General features: G+C 51.9%; 1 protein-coding gene across 6 annotated transcripts in view; it reads right to left on the minus strand.

Annotated features, from left to right (window-relative positions):
- Positions 1 to 817: 817 nt before the first annotated feature.
- ABCC3 (ATP binding cassette subfamily C member 3) overlaps positions 818 to 20,254 on the minus strand; it is a 42,842-nt gene continuing 23,405 nt past the window's right edge. For 2 of the 6 annotated variants that reach the window (XM_082440292.1, XM_082440295.1), the window contains 16 exons: positions 20,114 to 20,240; positions 19,856 to 20,032; positions 15,865 to 16,032; positions 15,341 to 15,533; positions 14,274 to 14,388; positions 13,939 to 14,086; positions 13,633 to 13,840; positions 13,029 to 13,339; positions 11,752 to 11,951; positions 11,470 to 11,596; positions 10,314 to 10,415; positions 7,823 to 7,969; positions 7,515 to 7,673; positions 6,775 to 6,941; positions 4,049 to 4,243; positions 818 to 1,435 (listed from right to left, as the gene is read on the minus strand). In XM_082440292.1, the coding sequence (XP_082296418.1) occupies positions 1,327 to 1,435; positions 4,049 to 4,243; positions 6,775 to 6,941; positions 7,515 to 7,673; positions 7,823 to 7,969; positions 10,314 to 10,415; positions 11,470 to 11,596; positions 11,752 to 11,951; positions 13,029 to 13,339; positions 13,633 to 13,840; positions 13,939 to 14,086; positions 14,274 to 14,388; positions 15,341 to 15,533; positions 15,865 to 16,032; positions 19,856 to 20,032; positions 20,114 to 20,240 (2,653 nt within the window). In that variant the 3' untranslated portion in view covers positions 818 to 1,326. Of the gene's footprint in view, positions 1,436 to 4,048; positions 4,244 to 6,774; positions 6,942 to 7,514; positions 7,674 to 7,822; positions 7,970 to 10,313; positions 10,416 to 11,469; positions 11,597 to 11,751; positions 11,952 to 13,028; positions 13,340 to 13,632; positions 13,841 to 13,938; positions 14,087 to 14,273; positions 14,389 to 15,340; positions 15,534 to 15,864; positions 16,033 to 19,855; positions 20,033 to 20,113; positions 20,241 to 20,254 lie in introns of those variants that run through there. The other 4 variants (XM_082440293.1, XM_082440294.1, XM_082440296.1 and 1 more) reach the window with 4 other exon arrangements.

Here is a 20,254-nt window from a genome sequence, read left to right on the forward strand (position 1 = left end):
TCGCTTGCCCGTTGCTCACCTCCTGCCGTACGGCCCGGTGCCTAACAGGCCATGGACCGGTACCGGTCCACGGCCCGGGGGTTGGGGACCCCTGCCCTAGAGAAGCAGGCGTAGTGGTCTGAGGGATGACATAAATGTGGAGGTGTTCGGGACTTCCCTGGTGGCGCAGTGGTTAAGAATCCACCTGCCAGTGCAGGGGACACGGACTCAAGCCCTGGTCTAGGAAGTTCCCACATGCCGTGGAGCAGCTAAGCCCGTGCCCCACAACTACTGAGAACCTGCGCTCTAGAGCCCGTGAGCAGCAACTACTGAGCCCATGTGCCACAACTACTGAAGCCTGCGTGCCTAGAGCCCGTGCTCCACAACAAGAGAAGCCAACGCAATGAGAAGCCCGCGCACTGCAACGAAGAGTAGCCCCCGCTCACCGCAACTAGAGAAAGCCTGCGTGCAGCAACGAAGACCCAACGCAGCCAAAAATAAATAAATTTAAAAAATAAAATGAACTTAAAAAAAAAATGTGGAGGTGTTCACAGCAGCTTTCCCAAGAGACCTCGGGTCAGATTTCAGGGGCTTTATTTCTCACCTTTTTACAATATCTGCACAGCAGCGCAGGAACTACTGGCAATTACCCAGTGAATTTTGGCTGTGAAGACAATATCTCTAGCCAAAAGTTCTTGGGTCTGAAGTTTTCAGATAATTCCAGCCATGTAGATGTGTATAAAGGTTACCTCTGTCTCTCCCTCCTTCCTCCCTGCCTCCTCTAAAGGTCCTAGCCCCCAGACCTTGTGAACAGAGAAAGGCTACATTGGGGTGTATGTATTGTTGACACGTAGCTTTATTTCATCAGTGCTCCATTTTTAATGGATCCAGGCCAGCACCCCAGAGTACCAGACTCAGTTCCTAGGGACGGCCTGACCTGGCAGTCTTCTGTTCCAGAAGGAAAAAGCTTTATTAAAATTAAAAAAAAAAAAAACTTCAGAGTAGAAAATATGAAAAATCATGGGGGTAGGGAGGTCATACCATGAAATGATGATTGAAAACAGTACAGTGTGGAAATAACACCACATTGGGAATCAGGAGACCTGGGGACTAGTCTGGGCTCTGCCTCAAATTAGCTATGACTTTGGGCATGTCATTTGCCTCTTGGGCTTCACCTCCTCACCTGGAGCATTTAGCATGGTTATCCTGCCAGGCACTTAACAGGGACAAAAACCTGACAAATGCCCCCAGCGTTTGCCATTCAGTCCATTCTGTAGACATATCTGGTATCCTTTCCCTTCCTGATGAAAACCAGGAATGTCCAGGAAGAAATCCCAGGAATACATTTTAGGCAAGTCCAGCGTCTCTGGCCATCCCGTAGAAGATGCCTCTGGCTGCAATGAGGTTGGTTGGAGAATCAAATTCAGCTATTGTCCCTTTGTCCAGGACCAGGACCCTAGCCAAAGAAAAGACGTGGTCAGGTCTCCATCAGCCCAGATCTGGTTTGGTCCAACCCTGCCCTTCTGGGTACTGCTCAGGCCCCGCAGTGACATGCCGACCCTCCCACTTCAGTCAACCCACCCAACACAGCGCTACACCACATGTGCATGCTTGCAAGGCTGGTTATTTTAGCCACGCCGTTTGCTGTCCTGGCAGATGAGGCAATTTCTGGGATCAAACACAAGGTCCGATTCATCTTTGCTAGTCGCGGCTCTGAAAACCTTCCCTAATGAGCCCTTCCCTTCGCCAGGGTCACAGGGCCTGTGTGCTTCCATCTGCTTTGTGCCAACTCAAAAAGGCACACGGCGGGAAACTGGGCTGCAGTGAGGCCTGATGCTGGAATGTGGGACTTTGGCTGCAAATCTGGCTGCTGCTGATGGGTGGATCTCCCCCCGCCCACACACACACAGTCAAGCCTGGGCCTGGGATTAGAATCTCTTGCCAACTAAACACAGGGTGCACCTGGTGCAGGGCCAACAGGCTGGCTCCCAGGTTGAGGCAGGAGCAGAAAGGCTCCCCCAAGTCCCAGGAGATGCTCCTCAATAAGAGGGCCTGGACTGCACCCGCTCTGTTTCCCCACCTATGGGACTCCCAGAAACGTGTCCTGGGAAGATGTGTGTCTGTGGATATCACTGCCTAGCCACTGCCCAAATTGAAGCCCAGGAGACTGCCCCCCTCGCTTCAGTGGCTTCTCATTGCCCTTAGGGTAAGGACTGAATGTTTTCCCATGGTCCTCAAAATGCAGCAGAGTGAGGCCTGTCTCTTTCTCCCTCTCCTCTTGGTTCTACTGCCCCTTCACCCTTTCTACTCCAGCCTCATGTGCCCTCCTACCTCAGGGCCTTTGCATGTGATGCAGCCTTTTCCTGAAATTTTCAGCTCCCTCCCTACCCCATCTCCTCCCCTGCTCCCCAACTTTTACTCATCCTTTAGGGCTTGGCTGGTGCTTCCCTTCCTTTGGAGAGTAAGTGTCCTGGCTGCCCTGTGTGGATTGGCTTCCTCTGGCCTACACGTGTGGACCCCTGCTTCCTCCCTGAAGGCTCTAATTACACGTTCAATAGCGTGATTATTTGATTAATTTCTGCCTGCCCCACTCGAATGACTGAACTCCCAACCCCCAAGGTCAGTTCGAGTTTTCGCCCCTCAGGGCTGCTGGTGAAAACCATTTTCAGTTAGGCCTGGGAAGAGATCCTCTCAGTCCAGCCCTTTCCCTTGTCTGGACCCAGGGCCTGGGCCTTCCTGCCCACCCTCCCTTCTCCCAGTGGGATCCTGGATGGGAGTGGAGGGGGGCGGTGTGGTAGGGATGGAACAGACAGTAGCATCAGGCATTCTCAGCTTGGTTCCCAAGCCCCTGGGAGCTGTGTGGGGAACTTCTGAGAGAGGGCCAAGGTCTGCCCATTGCCCTGTCCATGTATCTCCCCACCTCCCCATGCCCTGCAGGTGTTTGTTTGTTTTGTGAATGAAGCCTTGTTGATGTACTCCCACTATACTCCTTCAGAATAGATTTGTTGCAGCCTCCTGCCTCTTCCTCACTCTGAGCTCCCGTGTCTCCAAGGGAGCCAGGCTGGCAGGCCAGCACCAGCTCGCTTCCATCAGGCTTCTGAGTCACCCAGCCCCTCCCCTGTCCTCCAGCAGCACACCTTGACATTAGGCACAGTGAGCAAACAGGTCACGTTTTTTTCCTTTTGGCTGAGTGAGCTGCCTCCCCAACGAAGCCATAAGATACCATGAGCAAGGCTCCTTCCCTAATCCTTTGAGAAGCTGGTTCTAGGGAGAATTACAGTAAAGGACAGCACTTCCTAGGATCACCTGCACTTTTTTTTTTTAACATCTTTATTGGAGTATAATTGCTTTACAATGGTGTGTTAGTTGCTGCTGTATAACAAAGTGAATCAGCTATACATACTCATATATCCCCATATCTCCTCCCTCTTGCGTCTCCCTCCCACCCTCCCTATCCCACCCCTCCAGTCACCTGCACTTTTAACGCTTTATTTCATTGACTCCTTACAACAACCCTGAGAGAGAGAGGTTCATGAAGGTTTTGTGAATTGCCCAATGTCATACAGCAGGCAGCAGCAGAGCCAGGCTTGGGACTCAGCCCTCTGCTTTCCCACAACAAAGCATCTACTCCGCATGGGACCCGAGCATCGTGCACCTTTCCTCAGTGGCTTCCTGGTCTGTACACTTACCTCACAGGATGGGAATGAGGCTCAAATGAAGCCATGGCCATGTGGGCACTCTGGAAACAGTGCTCAGGAAGTGACGGGATTTGGCATGAAGGATCTGGTTCCCCTCACCTCATAGTATTAAGGGGTGGGGGGGGAGGTGAGCCATGCCTAAGGAGCCCCAGTGTGCCCCTTCCCCAAAGCGTCCCTTGTGTCTCAGAAAGCATCACTGTGCCCCCGGTGCCCAGATAACCCACACTGTTCTGCAACCTCCCCCCAAAACCTTAGACGATCCCACGAGGCTCCCATATCCACATATCCAGATAACCTTAATCTGCCTGCCACTTCCCCACGGCCCAGGCGACCCCACCAGGTCCCTCCCTGCTTGGGTTCCGGTGCCCCACCTGGTGTAGTCCATGATGGTGTTGAGCCGATGTGCGATGGTCAGCACCGTGCAGGCCTCAAACTGGGTGCGGATGGTGGCCTGGATGAGGTCATCAGTCTCCAGGTCGATGGCGGCTGTGGCCTCGTCTAAAACCAGGATGCGACTCTTGCGAAGCAGGGCTCTGGCCAGGCACACGAGCTGCCGCTGGCCCACGCTGAAAATGGGGAAGGCAAGGTATCTCTAGCTGGGTGCCCCCAACCTGCCCCCAGGCCTCATTCCCCAAACTGTTTCTGTCTCCACTCCTTCCCAATGGCCCAGGGCTGGCTCTCTGTCTAACCTCTCCCATTTCTGCCTTAGCCCAGTACTCCTGGAACACAGAGTTGAGGTCTGGACACCACGGGGATAATGAGGGGCCTTGCGGGTAGAGCCAGTACTTAACAACATTGTGAAATCCCCAGTCTGTCTCTGGCACCCCTGGCCTCTTCTTCCTGTGCTTTCTTCCCTATCCTCACTCCTCAACTAGTGTCACCGTGTTTTTCTGCTTCAATCTATCAGTCATTTACACCTTAGTAATAACACACTTAAATGACTCCTCCTGGATATTTGCACACATCATGTTATCTTGCTGAGCCTAATATCACACAATTCAGTCATCTTCTGCCCCCATGGGGAATATAGGTCAGGGTTCCGTTGTGGGAACAAGGACGGGACAGGGCAGAGGAGGCTATGGGGGGCTCCCCGTGTCTGGTCCCTGGGAAGGTGGGGGAGGGGTGGAACGCATACCTTCCACCTCCTGCCTTGGAAGCTAGAGCTAAGGAACAAAGAGAGGCTGTGTTCCCAACCACAGAGGCTGCAGCAGCCCCCACACCCAGGGACAAATACCTCAGCCCTTCCCGCAGGGGTGAGTCACTACAGCCCGAGTGAAGACCAGGCTCTCTCCCCGTCCTATTCCCGCAACTAATGAAGGTTTTGGCAGCAGAATGAGCCGCCAGATAGAGCTCAGGGCTGATTTATGGTGGGACTGGCATAGGATACAGGTTACACTTAAAGTGGCTACAAGCTCAATGAGGGAGGAGGGGAGTGGATTTCTGTCTCAGATCCTGGGGGATGTGGGGATGGAGGGGATGCTCTGGGGAGAGGTGCTGATGGCAAGCAAGGATAGGAGAATGGACCAAAAAACAGCTGTGGGGCACAGGGTCTGAAAGTCTAGGCTCGGCCGCCAGCCACCCCCAACATGGTTGTGTAAGTGAAATCCAAGTACTGTGCACATTCATTCTTACAGGGCTGCCTGGGGAGGCGGGGGCATCCCACCAGTGACTATGATGCAGTTAGGAAAGTTTTGGGGCAAAAGCTCCCACTTCCCTGAGTCCTTGCCCCACCCCTTGCTAGCTGAGCAGCTTTGGGCAAATAATTTTATACTCTGGACCCTCATTTCTGGCCCACAGGACTGCAGTAAAGATTAAAGGAGACAGTAGAGGCCAAAGTGCCTTGAACACTATTAAGTGCTGAGCAAATGTACAGATTTTTGTTTTTGTTTTTTCTGGAGAGAGTCCAGTCCATAGGTATGGACCGAGTAGAATAATACGAATAGCTAAGTTTCTCAGGAGTATATCCAGTCTAAGTGCTTTCCATTTCATCACAATAACCCTAAGACTGCTCTGTCCAAATGATGGCCACTAGCCACATGTGACTGTTGACCACTTGAAATACGACAAGTCTGAATTGAGATGTGCTGTACGTGTAAAAATACACACGGGATTTTATACTTGAAAAAATGCAAACTATCCGTAATAGCTTTTGTATCAATTACATGTTGAAATGATATTTTAGATATATTAGGCTACGTAAAATACACAATTAAAATTTATTTCATCAGTTTCTTTTTCTTTTTTTTTAATGTGGCTATTAGACAAATTTTATTTACACATATGTGGCTCATAGTATATTTTTTATTGGGCGGCATGGTGCTAACAGGTATGGGACTGTTATTATCCCATCAGCGTAAAGGAAAAGAAGGCACAAAGAGGTTAAGCAGCTTGCTCCAAATCACACAACTAACACGGGTACAAGTGCCTCAAGCCTTTAGACTCAGTAAGAAGTGACTCTGGCCCTCCCTGATACACGGCACAGCGACTGGTGATATAAGGTCGGGGGCTATAAGGAAGCAAAGAAAGGCCCGGAGAGCTCACTTTGCCCACTTCTAAACCACAAACAAAACTGCATCCACCTTGGAAAATATATAAGATTTCTCTAAAGCTCTGTAGGTTTCCTCTTATCTGCTCCACAGGTTCAGTCCACAGCCCCTCCTCAGGCCAAGCACAACATTGACAATCTCCCAAGAGAGGACCGATTAGGGCTTTGGAATCTCCCAGGCATGTCTTCTCCCAGCTGTGTGACTTTGGCCCTGCCTCAGTTTCTCTGGAGCTTGTGTGAGGAGTCAGTGAAGTAGTGCAAGTGCCTGGCACACAGAATATGCTCAATACAAGACTGTGCCCCCTGAGTTCACGCTGGCTGAGATGGGAGTGGGAGGGCAGGAGGGGGCTGGCCTGTGCCCCCTGAGTTCACGCTGGCTGAGATGGGAGTGGGAGGGCAGGAGGGGGCTGGCCTGTGCCCCCTGAGTTCACGCTGGCTGAGATGGGAGTGGGAGGGCAGGAGGGGGCTGGCCTGGATTTGGTGTTGTTTGATGCTAGACCCTCTATAGTGCTGCAGAGTGCTATTCCTGACCCACCCACTCCCAGCTGTTACCTGAGATTCTCCCCGCCCTCGGAGCACTGGAAGTCCAGGCCTGCCGGCTGGGAGCTCACAAACGTGTGCAGGTGGGACTGCTCCAAGGCTCGCCACATGTCTTCCTCCGAGTAATTGCCAAAGGGGTCCAGGTTCATGCGCAGGGTCCCCGAGAACAAGATGGGGTCCTGGGGACAAAGCAAGGCCTCAGAGGGAGGCAGCTCAGGCCCCATAGGAAGCCATGGGCCCCAAGGTCAGGGAACAAGAAAGGGGTTGAGGTGGCGGCATTCCCACTCTGACTCCAGCCCTCCAGGAGGGAGGCAATGGCCAAGGAGATAGAAAAACGCCTGTGGGGAAGTGATAAACCTCAGCTTTGCCAACCCAAAATCCTGCGCTAAGGCAGAAACCTGAACCGCTAATCTGACTCCAAAGTGTCCAGTCAGCAGAAAAAAATACCCCAGAGGAGTCAGAAAAAGTGAAATGTAATTCAGAGCTATGAAACCAGGAGGCCAGGATAGAAGGCCTCTGGGGTGGGCTGTGTGGAGGGGCCTGTTGTTCTGCTGGTCCAAGAGGTCAGAGGACAGGGTCTTATTGGGCAGGAGACGTCTGACCCTTCCAGACCCACGACGGGGGGCCGCTCTGTGGCTCTGCTCCAGCCTCCCAGAAAGAGGTCCCAGTCTTGAACTCCAAGCTACAGAACAGGGGTGGGACCTGCCGCCAGAGTCACTGGTCAGTGTGGCCAGCCCACGCCAGGCTGCTACCTGGGGGATGATGGTCAGCTGAGAACGCAGGTCATGGAGCCCGATGTCGGCCACATTGAGGCCGTCGATGAGGATGTCGCCCTCCGCGGCTTCCAGGATGCGGAACAGGCAGAGGGTAATGGACGATTTGCCTGCCCCAGTGCGGCCCACGATCCCCACCTGGAGGCAGTGGGGAGCCGTCAGGGGGAGGCTGGGGGTCAGCGGGGCTGTTGCCAGGACTCCCCTGGGAGGCCAAGCAGACCCTTGGGCTGGGCCCCTGCCATCCCACAGACCCACGCTTCCCAGGGAAAACCCCGCCCCACACGCACCTTCTCGCCACCTCGCACTTGTAGACTCAAGTCCTTCAGCACCAGCTCCAGGCCCGGCCGGTAGCGCACAGAGTAATTCCGGAACTCCACCTCACCTTGCAGTGGCCAGCCCGCTGGCGGGCGGCTGCCCTCCACCACCCAGGGGGCCTGGCCGCCAGGGGAAGACAGGATCCTCATCAGAGGGGCACCTCTTCCCCAGCCCAGCCATCTCCCAACTTTGGTCTGCCTCCCTCCCCAGGCCCCTGCCATCCTCACCCACCAGGGACCCTGGCGGGGAGGCCCTGGTGCTCATGTGGCCCAACCTTGTGGTTCAATGTCTCTTTATCCCTCTGACATTATTCCCCACAGAACTTTGCTCTTCCCTATTCCCCCGTGCCCCACGGCCCTAAGCGGCCCCTCCCACCTGCCCTCACTTCCCTTTTCACCATTCTTTATTATTGAGTGGCTACTCCGTGACAGGTAGTGGGGTCAACAATGGTAAACAAGACAAAGTCCTTGTCCCCATGAGGCTTACATCCGAGTCTAGGGGGGCATACAGTTGACAAATAAGTAAGTCTACATAATGTCAGATGGTGATGAGTGTGGATAAGTGTCTGGTGTTGCTATTCTGTACAGGGTGGTCAGGGAAGGCTTCCTGGAGGAGGTGATATTTAAATAAAGACCTGAAGGAAGTGAAGGAACAAGACAAGTAGATATCTGGGGGAAGGGCATGCCAGACAGAGGGAACGGCAAGTACAAGTACTTCCAGGTGTGTTCTGGATCGCAATGACAAAGGTGAGAGGTAGGAGACAAGTAGTGGATGGCCCCATCACATAGGGCTTTGCTGGCCATTTTAAGGACTGTGTTTTTTTACCCTGAGTAAGATGTAGGGCCATGCACAGAGGAATAACATGATTTGGTGTGTTTTTAAAGGATCTCCCTGCTGCTATTTAGGGGAGGGAGAGTGGAGGGTGTTTTGAAATGGGGGTTCAGACTGTCAGCAGTCAAAAAGCAAAGCAGCCAGTATAGGTAGACCGCTCTCTTGAGGAGGTGTCAAGAGAATGGACAGTAGGGTTGGGGGCAGAATTTTTGAGAATGTGGAGACAGGATCATGTGTGTAGAGAGGGGATATGGGAATGCTAGGCACAAAGAGGGAGAATTTGAAGATCCCAGAGAATGGGGGATGAGGGAATGATAGGGGATGCATGGGGAAGACAGGGGTAGATGGGGGCCCCATGGGCAGGAGAGGCCAGGTTGGGAGGAACAGGTGGGGTGGGGCTCAATGGGGGCTGACAGGGCAGGAGCTCAGGTCACAGAAGCCATGAAGTGCTTTCCAAGTAGGAGCGAGGGGCTATTTTGTCTGAATGTTGCTGAGAGGTTGAATTAGATGAGAACAGAAAAGTGTCCCTAGGTCGGGAAGCGGGAAAGTCATTGGTGAGTGGGTTCAGTGGAGTGATAGGGCCAGAAACCAGGCTACAGGGTGATGAGGCAGTGGGGAGAGCACCTGCAGACCATATTTTAAAGCCAGTTTCACGACAAAGGAGAACAGAGAAATGGGACATAGGATACAGGGGAAAGGGAGGGTTGGTTTGAGTGTCTAGAATGGAAGCTACAAGAGCTTATTTTTGCGTGTGGATGGGAATCATCCAACAGAGGGAGCAAGATGGATGATGTAGCAGATGGAGGGTGTGATTGAGGAAGTGAAGTCCTTGGGTGGCCATGCAAAGAAGTAGAGGGAGTGGACTTTGAAATGAGAAAGGAAGAAGGTGGAAGGGACACAGGCAGATTTGAAAGTCTGGAGGCAGGAAGGCTGAGGGAGTTCACATCTTGTAAGCCGTTTTCTCACTGAAGCGTTAGGCAAGGTTGATGACTGAGCCTATGATGACCGATGACTGAGTGATTCGGTCGATGACTGAGCACAGGGAGAAGGGGATGTGGGGGTTTAAGGAAAGAGAATGGTCGAAACAGAACTTTCTGAAAGTGGGAACACATGCTTCTTGGAGAAGCAAAACAGGAACACCCAGCCGTGGTGTGTGGTTATAAACTTGAAGTAAAATCAATGATTTTCTCCAGCAACGTTTTAGCAGCTGAGCACCGGCATGTTTCAGAAGGTAGACAGATGGGCTCGTCTGGGGTGAGGATGACTGAGAGAGAGAAGGGCAAGGGACTTGAGAGCGCTGGCACTGGTGGAGCATAGGATCCAGGCTGGATGAGCTCATGGACAGAGGGACAGAGGCAGGGCACGGGACTGGGGGGTCCCAGGGAGGACAAGGTACTGTGACCAAGGAGGGCTTGGAACAACGGGAGCTGTCCTCTCCCACTACATCAGGAACTGCTTGAGGGCAGACCTTGTCTTGCTCTACACCTCCTCACATAGACCTCTGGTTGACACTCAAGAAGGGTTGAATGAATGAATGAATGAATGAAGAGCCACCTGAACAGCTGGCCTGGGGGTGTAGGGATGGTGGGTCACCAAGCACCCCTCCCTGCCCCAGGCTCATCCCGTACCCACCTCAGTCTCCGTCTTGGAGTACTCTTTGACTCTCTCCACGGCCACAATATTAGACTCCAAGTCTGATATCGTTCGTATCATCCAGTTCAGAGCCAACGTCACCTAGCCAAAGGGACTGGGTCATAAGCGGGGCAATCTCTCTTCCCCCTGAAATGGCTTTGGGAGGAGTTCAGACTCCTTGACTATGCTCCTATCCTATCCCAGCTATGACCCAGGGGGCCCTGGGCAAACCCATAGATGTGCCACCTGGGGCTCAAATCACAACTGTACCTCAGGCAGTGACAACGCAGACTTAACAAAAGGCCACCCAGCCCAGTGTTTCTTAAACTTTAATATGCACAAGAAAGATTTCCCAGGGAATCTTGTTAAAATGTAGCTTCTAATTCAGTAGGTGTGTGGTGGGACGCGAGATTCTACATGGCTAAGAAGCTCACAGATGAGGTTGATGCAGCTGGTCCTTGGACCACACTTTGTGGATCAAGGAGTCTTGATAGACAACGCTGAAGCCAGAGCCCCAGGTCTATTGTATCAGAATCTACAGTTTAAGATCTCCAGGTGATTCATATGCACATGAAAGTTTGAGAAGACTGACCTGTCTGGATTGTCCTTTGTTTACAGAACATTCAAGACTTGAGTCACCTGAGGCATTGCAAATGTGATCTGCTTCACAAAAATTCCATCTGCAGTTATTTAACGCTTTGACAATATAGGCTGATATCAGGGTGACCTTCCCAGGCTCCAGTTACCTGCTCCGTGTACTTTCCCTGCAGGCTTGTGACATGAGGTGTATTCCAGCTCTCCACGTCCCTGCCCCCTGCCCCCGGAACCCCTGTCAGGGTTGACCTCTAGATCTTGTGCAGGCAGGACAAATTCTATTTGTCTCTTGGGGCCAAGCTCCAAGATAATTTCTCCAACACTCCAGGGTAGAGACCTCCTCTGGGCTCCTTCCTCCACTAAGGTCTGTGCACCCCACAGTACCATCCCCTGCTGGTAGGAGTGACTCTCCACACTTGACTGGGAGCTCACAGTCCCAGGGAGCAGAACCTGTGGCTGGACCCCACCTGGGGCAGAGCGAGGTGCCCAGGAGATGCTTGTGAAACCTGTGTGGCCTCTGCCCCAGTGGCGGCCCTGACCCAGGACCCAGACCTCTGCCTACCTGTAGGGCATAGGACACAGACAGGCCCACCAGCCCTGGGCTCAGGCTGCTTCTCCCAATCACAGCAAAGAGTGCAGTGAAGAGCACAACACAGTTGCCCACGAACTCCACTCGGACCCCCAGCCACCTGTGGGGATTAGGCAAGGAGGAAACGGGGCAGATGCAAGAAGGGGGCTGTTCAGAGGGAAGGAGGGGCTTGGACCCAGAACACCAGGGTCTCTCCCGCAGAGACACTGGTGGAAACTCATGGGAGGAGCAGGGGCTGAGGGAGCAGCTTCTGACCTGTTGGAGGCGATGTAGGGGTAGCAGCTCCTCTGGTTGGTGTCCACCTTAGCATCACTGATGGCCTCGAAGTCCTGGCTGCGGCCATAGGCCCGGATGACGCTGGAGCCGGTCACCGTCTCCAAAAAGTGGGAGTAGATAGGTGAGCGGCTGACAGATTCCAGCCGCTTCAGTTGCCGTGACGTAGCCACATAGAGGCGCTGACAGGGGATGGAGAAAGAGCTTGGAGTCAGGACCGTGGGGCCCCAACTCAGTCCAGCACGCCCTCTGGACCCATGTGAGCCGCCTCCCCGTCAGTCCCACTGCCCCATGAGACCTTGCTCCCTTCCTCCCCCTCCGCCCAGAAGAACCCAAGACTTGGGGGCCTGATATGGCTCCACGAACCCATCCCACCCTTCCCCTCTGGTCAGCTCTGCTCACTCTTCCAGGCCACTGTGTCCACGAAGCCTTTCCCGATTCCCTCTCAGCTCCTGACCCCCTCACCTCTGCGGGGGCCTAGATTATTGCACTGACTCTGCTTTGCCTCCTGTGACTATGCCTGTCTCCACTTAGGGGCCCTAGCAGTGTGTTCACACAATCAAAATTTTGCAAAATTTGCAAAAATAAGATAATTTTGTATTCTTTTTCTTAAAGAGCCTCTCCCCGCCCCACCCCCCAGTTGTTTAAACTTCAGCCCCACAAAAACACAGTTCTGCCTCCACCTTCCATCTTCTACCCTGTGGGCCCCAAGATGGCCAGGGCCGTGTAGGATTTGCATCTGAGAGTCCCCCATCCCAGCACAGAGCACAGTCTTCACACACAGGCCTGAGCTTCTGGCCACTTGTGGATTACCTTCATTGACTGATTAATTAATGGCAGGATAGGGGCTCAGCAACACAAATGCCTTTTATAGGTAGCTGTATCTGAATGTTATCAACTCGTCCACGTTAAAAACATGTATGTAAGTTTAGATAGATCTAAAAAGAAGGGAAGGATAATGTGTCTCAAACCGCTGACAATATTTTATTAAAAAATAGCCAGCAGGAAGGTGTTCCGGGGCCAGTCACAATTTACAAGGATTTCATTTTATCCTATCAACAACTCTGTGAGGTAGGTTCTATGATTCTATTTTACAGGTGAGGAAAATGAGTTTCAAAGAGGTATTTACTGAACCAAATCCAGCTGTGAAGCTGCGGGGCCTGACCTCCCTACATCCCACCACTGGTGGCCCCCGGGAGAGCCCCCGCCACACAACGGCCATGCTCACAAAAAGCCACGCCCACCCACTCAGGGCACACCTGCACAAAGAGGTAGAGGACAGCCAAAGGCAGGATGACCACAGCGAAGAGTGGCGTGCTGGCCACGATGACCACGAGGGTGGAGATGGAGTTGTAGAAGGAATTCAGCAGCATGAGGATGGTGGGAGCCAGAACCTCATCGATGATGCAGATGTCCTTGGAGAAGCGGTTAAGGATGCGGCCTGAGGGCGTCGTATCGAAGAAGGACTGAGGCGAGCGCATCTTGTTGTGCAGCAGCGCCTGGTGAAGCAAGCGCGCAGCCTGGACACCTCCCACCGCCATCGTGACGGCTGACAGCATCACCAGGAGCCCTGGTGGAGGAGGAGAGGGGCGCTCGTTCACCTGGGCCAGGTGGCAGGCATGCAGGGGCGGGTTCCGAGATGGGGGAGAGCCTTGGTGAACTAGGCAGGCTCAGAGGCAGGGCATGGCTAGGATGAGCTAGACAGGGCCAGAGGCAGGTAGACTGCTAGGGTGGGTTAGGGAGTCCCTGGGGCTGCAACAGTGGAGAAAGATTCAGAGGCGAGGGCATGGTTTGGGGGACCCAGCAGCCCAGAGATGCGGAAGGGGCCACTGTAGCCCCTTCTAGGTATCTCTGCAGGCTCACCTTGCAGAATTCCCAAGGCGGCGTAGACGCCCAGCCTCTGGGAGGTGTTGTTCTGCTGGCCGTTCACCACAGCCTCACCGGTCCAGGCACTGAGCCAAACGTTGGCCCCAATGGCAGCCGCACTTTGACCCCCGTGCAGCAGACAGATGACGAGCGTGGCACAGAGCCCCACGGCCCTGGCGTAATCCCAGAACACACTCAGCTTCACCTGCATGGCCACAGCGGTTGGACAGAGGACTCCGGTGAGCCCCGGGACTGCTAGGGGCCTGCCCACCCCCTCCATCCCTCCCCGCCCACCCTACTCACAGTGCCCATCTCCACCTTCTCCTCCTGGGTCAGCACCTGGCTCGCCTTTGCCTCTGTTGCCTGCACTACCTTTTCTGCCGCACCCAGGCGCCTCCTGGACACAGGCCGACCCTGGCCCTCTCCTTCCAGGGACATGGCACTCAGCTGTCTGTGGAGGCAACTGGTCAGGCCCAGGGAGGAGGCCTCCAGCACAGCCACAGACAGAGCCCCAGAGGAGGTTCAGGCTGCAGCCGGAGGCCCGGGGTGCATCAGGGAGAACGCCCACCTGCGCCCCCCGTCAGGGCTTGGGAGCCCTGGTACCGTCTCCCGGGGGCTGAGAGCTCGCAGGCGCTCACCTCATAAACTGCTTCTGGACCTCGTATGTCACAGGCTCATTGTCTGTCAGGTCTGTGTGATTGCTGAGCGTGTCCTCAAGCAGCAGCACCTCCTCATCCTCTCTGTCCTCCAAGGCTGCAGCAGAAAGGAGAGTTTGGCTAGCTCACCCCGCAAGCCCCTGCTATCCCCCGCCCCACTCCAGTGACGAGGCCTGAATGGACAAGCGAGAGGCAAGGGGAGAGGGACTGAGAGGGCAGCAAGAACAACAAGAAAAATAAATGACGAATTTCGTGTTGGAAAGAAAAAGGGTGGCAAGAAAGACTTAGGTTAGACGGGAAGAAAAGCTTCCCATCAGGGACTACGTAGAAGGGGATTCAAATATAAGGGTCAGGAGCTTGGGCTCTAGAGTCAGACTGGCTGAGCTAAAATCCCACTTCCTCACCGCATGAGTTTAGGCAGGCATGTAAAATGGGGATAATAATAGTACCTACTTCATTGTGTCATTGTGAGGATTAAAGGAAAGAATGTGTGTCAAGAGCTTGCAAGGGGCATAGCCCTTAGTAAATGCTCGAGACATGTTAGCTGCATATACGGAAGTAGGAGAGAAAGCCCAGGAGAAGGTCTGTGAGCCAGCTGGGAGCCTGGGGTTGGGGAGCCAGGACTGGACAACAAGGGGGTCTCAATATGCTCCATGAAGACAGGGATTTTTCTGTTTGTTCACTGCTGTCTCAGCGTCTGGAATAGTGCCTGGACATGGTAATTGCTCCATAAATATTTGTTGATAAATAAATGACTTTTCCAAGCATTTGCATATTTACTAAACAATTCATCTGTGAAACAGTTTTGCCGTACAAGCTGGGCCTGGGCCCTTAGGCCCTTTTGACACATGAAGGAAGGTGAGGAGGAAGGACTTGAATCCATCCAGTTCACTTTCCCTGTTGGTGGTGTCTGACATCACGCAGATGGTCCAAGTTCCCCAGAACCTCCCTTGTACAACACTGGGCCTGTCCACAGACACTCAGAGGCTCCAGGACAGGGGAGAAGCTGGGAGGGCAGGGGAATGCGGAGGGCCAAGAATGGCAGATACCGGTCCTGCTGCCGGCCTCCTGGTGCTCCTTGCCCTCACCAGGTGCATAGTTGCGGAGAAAGTTGGCAAAGGAGCCGTTGCGCTGCAGCAGGGCTGCGTAAGTGCCAATCTCAGACACCTGCCCGTCAGCTAGCACTATGACAAAGTCCGTCTGGGGCAGGAAGCTGATGCCGTGCGTCACTAGCACCCGTGTCTGGGGAGAAGGCAGCAGGCTATCACTCCCACTGCCCTCAGCACACACCCCTGGCACAGCGCGGGGCCACGGAGCGAGTGTGAGGTGCCTGTGTGCCGGCAGCATGAGCAGACACATCAGGGGCTCACGCCGTGCTCAGCGCAGCTGGCTCAGTGCCTGAGGGGCACCGTCCCCCACCCCCGCCCCAGGTTTCCCCCACTGCCCAGCCCATGCTCCTGTTCCGCAGGCCCTCCATCCCTCCAGGTCTCACCCGAACCCCTTGGCCTCCCACCAGTCTTCTCCTGTGGCCCTAGACCTCACCTTAGCCCCCTTAGCCTCTGGGAGGCCTCACCTTTCCTGCCAGCACACCTTCTGGCCCAATGACTTGGTCAAAGATATGCTTGGCCACGTGGGAGTCCACGGCTGACAATGGGTCATCCAGCAAAAAAATGTCAGCATCACTGTAAACAGCTCGGGCCAGACTGACCCGTTGACGCTGGCCCCCAGACAGGTTAATGCCCTGGATGGGTTGGAGGAGGGAGGTGAGAGGTGTATATTGGGTAGAAGGGAGTCAGGCCATCACAAGGGGGACAGGGCTCTGTCTGTCTATTGTCATTCAAAAAGGCAGACCTCTAAATTCACATTTCATATGCCTGGTCCTGTACCTGGGAAGCTCTAAGGCCATGGAGGAAGGGGTGGTGGCTCTTAGAGTCCTCCCAGGGCAGGTAAGGACATCCTTCTCCCGGCCCAGCTCGTTTCCCTGCCTTCCACCTTCATACTCTGGGAGGCTGGAAATCCCCAGGAGGTCCTTAATAGAACTTTTAGTCTCCCATCAACCATACGGTTCGCAGATGACTTTCATAACAATTATCCCATTTGGTCCTCTTGTCAGTCTTTCCAGGGAGGTATCATTAGCCCCACTTTCTAGATGAAGAAACTAGAGCTCAAGATGTTAATGACTTTGTCCAGGGTCCCAAACTATTAAGGGCAAAAGCAAGGATGGAAACCCAGCATCCACCCCAGAATTTATCAACCCTGAGATCATTCACGTACCAGAGGGGAGGTAAGTTCACTCCTTAAACCCATTATGCAGAAACTGAGGCACACAGCAGCAGGGCTGGGCCTAGAGGGCAGACCCCAGAGGTATAGCCTGCTTTCCTACCACCAACTTTCCTCATTCCCTCTGGAACAGGCCCAGCTCTTTGGGGGGTACCCTGAGAAACTGACCTCTGGGGAGAACAAATGTGGGATGGGAGCTGGAGCTGCTGAAAAGCAAAGGGTGGACATAGAAGCTGTAGGGACTGAGATGTGTGAACGTGCCTGCATTCAACCAACCAGTCTTTCTCCAGTGCTACTATGTTCTGGGCACTAAATCAGGCTTGTGTGTGCGAGGTCAGTGTGGGTCCAGGAGAGATGGGAAGGAGGAGTTGTATCGTAGATCAGGAGGTCTACTCTGGGTTCCTATAATCTTGGACTCCTACTTAAAAATTTCCCATCCCCATTGCCAGGCTCAGGCCCTCATTTCCCCAGGGCACCACGAGAGCCTCCTCACTGGTTCCTGTGCCTTTGGGCCCCTCCACACTGCAGCCAGGGCAGTTTTTCAAAATGCAATTCCTGTCCCTGCTTAAAACTCTTCACTGACAAGTTGAACGTCAAGATAAAAAATGATGGTAATGGATTATAACCCATTGAATCAAATAAGAATCCATGAGCCCACATTGATATAAAAAATTAATGAATAAGTAATAAGCCAACTAATAACTATAGAAGGAATGGAGTTATAAAATCAACATTTGGCCAACATCATAGTAAACACTGACTCAGGCAAAAATCATCAATGAAAGTTATAAAACGAAATCATCAGTAAATGGTACCACCTCAATCAAGAGATCAAAGTTAACATTGTCAGTAACGCATGAACTGACACCATGTGCCTCCTGATATGATGCACCAAGAAGGACACAACGTTACTTCTTTGGTTTTTTCCCCCAAAAAATATATTCCAGAGCTAATCGTGTTCAAATTGAGAAACATTCTGCAAAATAACTGGCCTGTACTCTTCAAAAGTGTTGATGTTCTAAAAGACAAAGACTGAGGAATTATCCAGATTGATTGAGAATAAAGAGATATGACAACTAAATGCAACTCATGATCCTGGATTGAACCCTAGACCAGGAAAGAAAATAGCTAAAAAAGACATTACTGGGACAAATGATGACATTTCAAATGTCAGACAGTGAATTAGATAATAATACTGTATTAATGATAAATTTCTTGATTTTGATAACTCAACTATAGTCATGTAAGAGGATGTCTTTGTTTTGAGACACTGAAATCTTTAGTATATAAAAAAAGAGGTGAAACTATAAAACTCAGAAGAAAACACAAGGGAAAAGTTTCATGACATTGGACTTGGCAATGATTTTTTTGGATTTTGGATAGGACACCAAAAGCACAAGCAACAAAAGTAAAAATAGAAAAATTGGATCACATTAAAATCGAAAACTTCTGTGCATCAAAGGACACAATCAGCAGAGTGAAAAGGCAACCTTCAGAATAGGAGAAAATATTTGCAACTCATATATCTGATAGGGGGTTAATATCTAGCATGTATAAAGAGCTCTTACAACTCAACAACAAAAAACCAAACAACTTGAATAAAATGTGGGCAAAGGACTTGAACAGACATTTCTCCAGAGAAGATATACAAACTACCAACAGACACATGAAAAGATGCTCAACATTACTAATCACTGGGAAATGCAAATCAAAACCTAAATGAGATACCACCTCACATCCATTAGGATGACTACTACCAAAAAACAAAAACAAAAAACCAAACAACCGCCCCAGAAAACAAGTGTTGTCCAGAATGTGTAGAAGTTGGAGACCTTGTGTACTGTTGGTGGGAATGTAAAATGGTGCAGCCGTTATGGAAAACAGTATGGCAGTTCCTCAAAAAATAAAAAAAAATAGAATTATGATTTAGCAATTCCACTTCTGGGTATGTACTAAAAAGAATTGAAAGTAGGGTCTTGAAAAGAGCTTTGCACACCCATGTTCATAGCAGCATTAGTCACAATAGCTAAAAGGTGGAAGCAACCCAAGTGTCCATTGATGGGTGAATGGATAAGTAAAAGTTGCTGTTTAATGGGTACAGAGTTTTAGTTTTGCAAGATAAAAAGAGTTCTGGAGATTGGCTGTACAACAATGTGAATGTACTTAACACTACTGACCTATATAAGTAAAAGGATTTCTAAAAGGATTTCTAAGTTAAAGATTTATGTTATGTATATTTTGTGACTGTTAAAAATTAACAAATTAATTAAAAAATAAAAACTTTTACTGATGTCCCATGGTTTTTAGGGTAAAGGCCAAAACCTTAATCAAAGTCTTCAAGGCTCTACCTTACCCTGTTTCTTCCACACCCCTTCTAACCTCCAGTCACACCAAATTGCACAGAAATGCCAGTCCACCCACCATCCCTCGGCTCACACCTTCAAAGGCTTTCCGTCACCTGGTAAAAGCCACAGTTCTTACAGTGGTCTCCAAGGCCCAACGTGACCTGGTTGCCTGGACACCTCACCGACCGCATCTCCTCCTCCTCATCCCTGCTCCTTCCACTCCATCCACATTGTTCTTCTTGCTGGTCCTTAAATGCCCCAATCACACTCCTGCCTCAGGGCCTTTGCACTTACTGCTCTCTCTGCCTCAAATGTCCCAGACAGGGCTTCATGTTCGAAGATACGGACCACTCCCTCACTTTGGTCAAGTCTCCGATTCTCAGTGAGGTTTTCCCAAAGCACACTAACAATACAACCCTGCACATATTCCTATATCCCTTCCCTGTTTCATTCTTTCCCCTTAGCATTTATCTGATATTATATAGTTTACTGATTTATCTTGCTATCATCTCTTTCCCCCAGTAGAATGTAAGCTATATGAAGGCAGAGATCTTAGTCTGGTGTATTTACTACTGCATAACATTGCCTGGCATATGGTAGGCATGTAATAAAGTCTGATGAATGATGAGAGCTTCTTCCTTAGCTATTAAGATTCAGCTCAAAAGTGATGCTTTTCCTTATGTAGACTACCCCCGTTACTGCCTTCCAGTACCCTGCACAGGCCTTCAGCCTGGCCCCCAGGACATTCTGCAGCCCCTATCTGTTTACAAGTCAGTTTCCCCCAGTAATAGCTCTGTTTCACCAGCGCCTAGCACACAGCTAGGCATGATACTACATGAATGTGTGAATGAATGAATGAATGCATATCTGGACCTGGGCTGGATTGAGGTGGGCAGCTGTATGTGCTAGCTCCCCAGAGGATGAAAGAGGAGGCTGTACCTTCTCTCCAATCTCTGTCTTGCCCCCACCAGGCAGCACCTCCAGGTCAGCTAGCAGGGCACAGGCCTCCAGAGCCTGTCGGTACCGCTTGGGGTCCAGGGTTTGGCCAAACAGCACGTTTTCCTGAAGAGTGCAGTTCTGGATCCACGCCTGCTGGGGCACGTAGGCCACGGAGCCCTGGCCAAAGGAGAAGGTTACCTCGGGGTTTGCCCAAGGCCTGGCCAAGCTTCCCTTCCCAGGAGTCCCTGCCTCTCTCACCTTCATATACACCTTGCCTTCCAGCTTCTCCATCTCTCCCAGCAGGGCAGACAACAGGGAGGACTTCCCACAACCCACAGGCCCCACCACAGCCACGAGTGCCCCTTTTGGCACCTGGATATCTAGGCTGGGGGCAAGAAG

The sequence above is a fragment of the Balaenoptera physalus genome (assembly GCF_965194825.1).
Source record: "Balaenoptera physalus genome assembly, chromosome: 20".
NCBI lineage: Eukaryota > Metazoa > Chordata > Mammalia > Artiodactyla > Balaenopteridae > Balaenoptera > Balaenoptera physalus.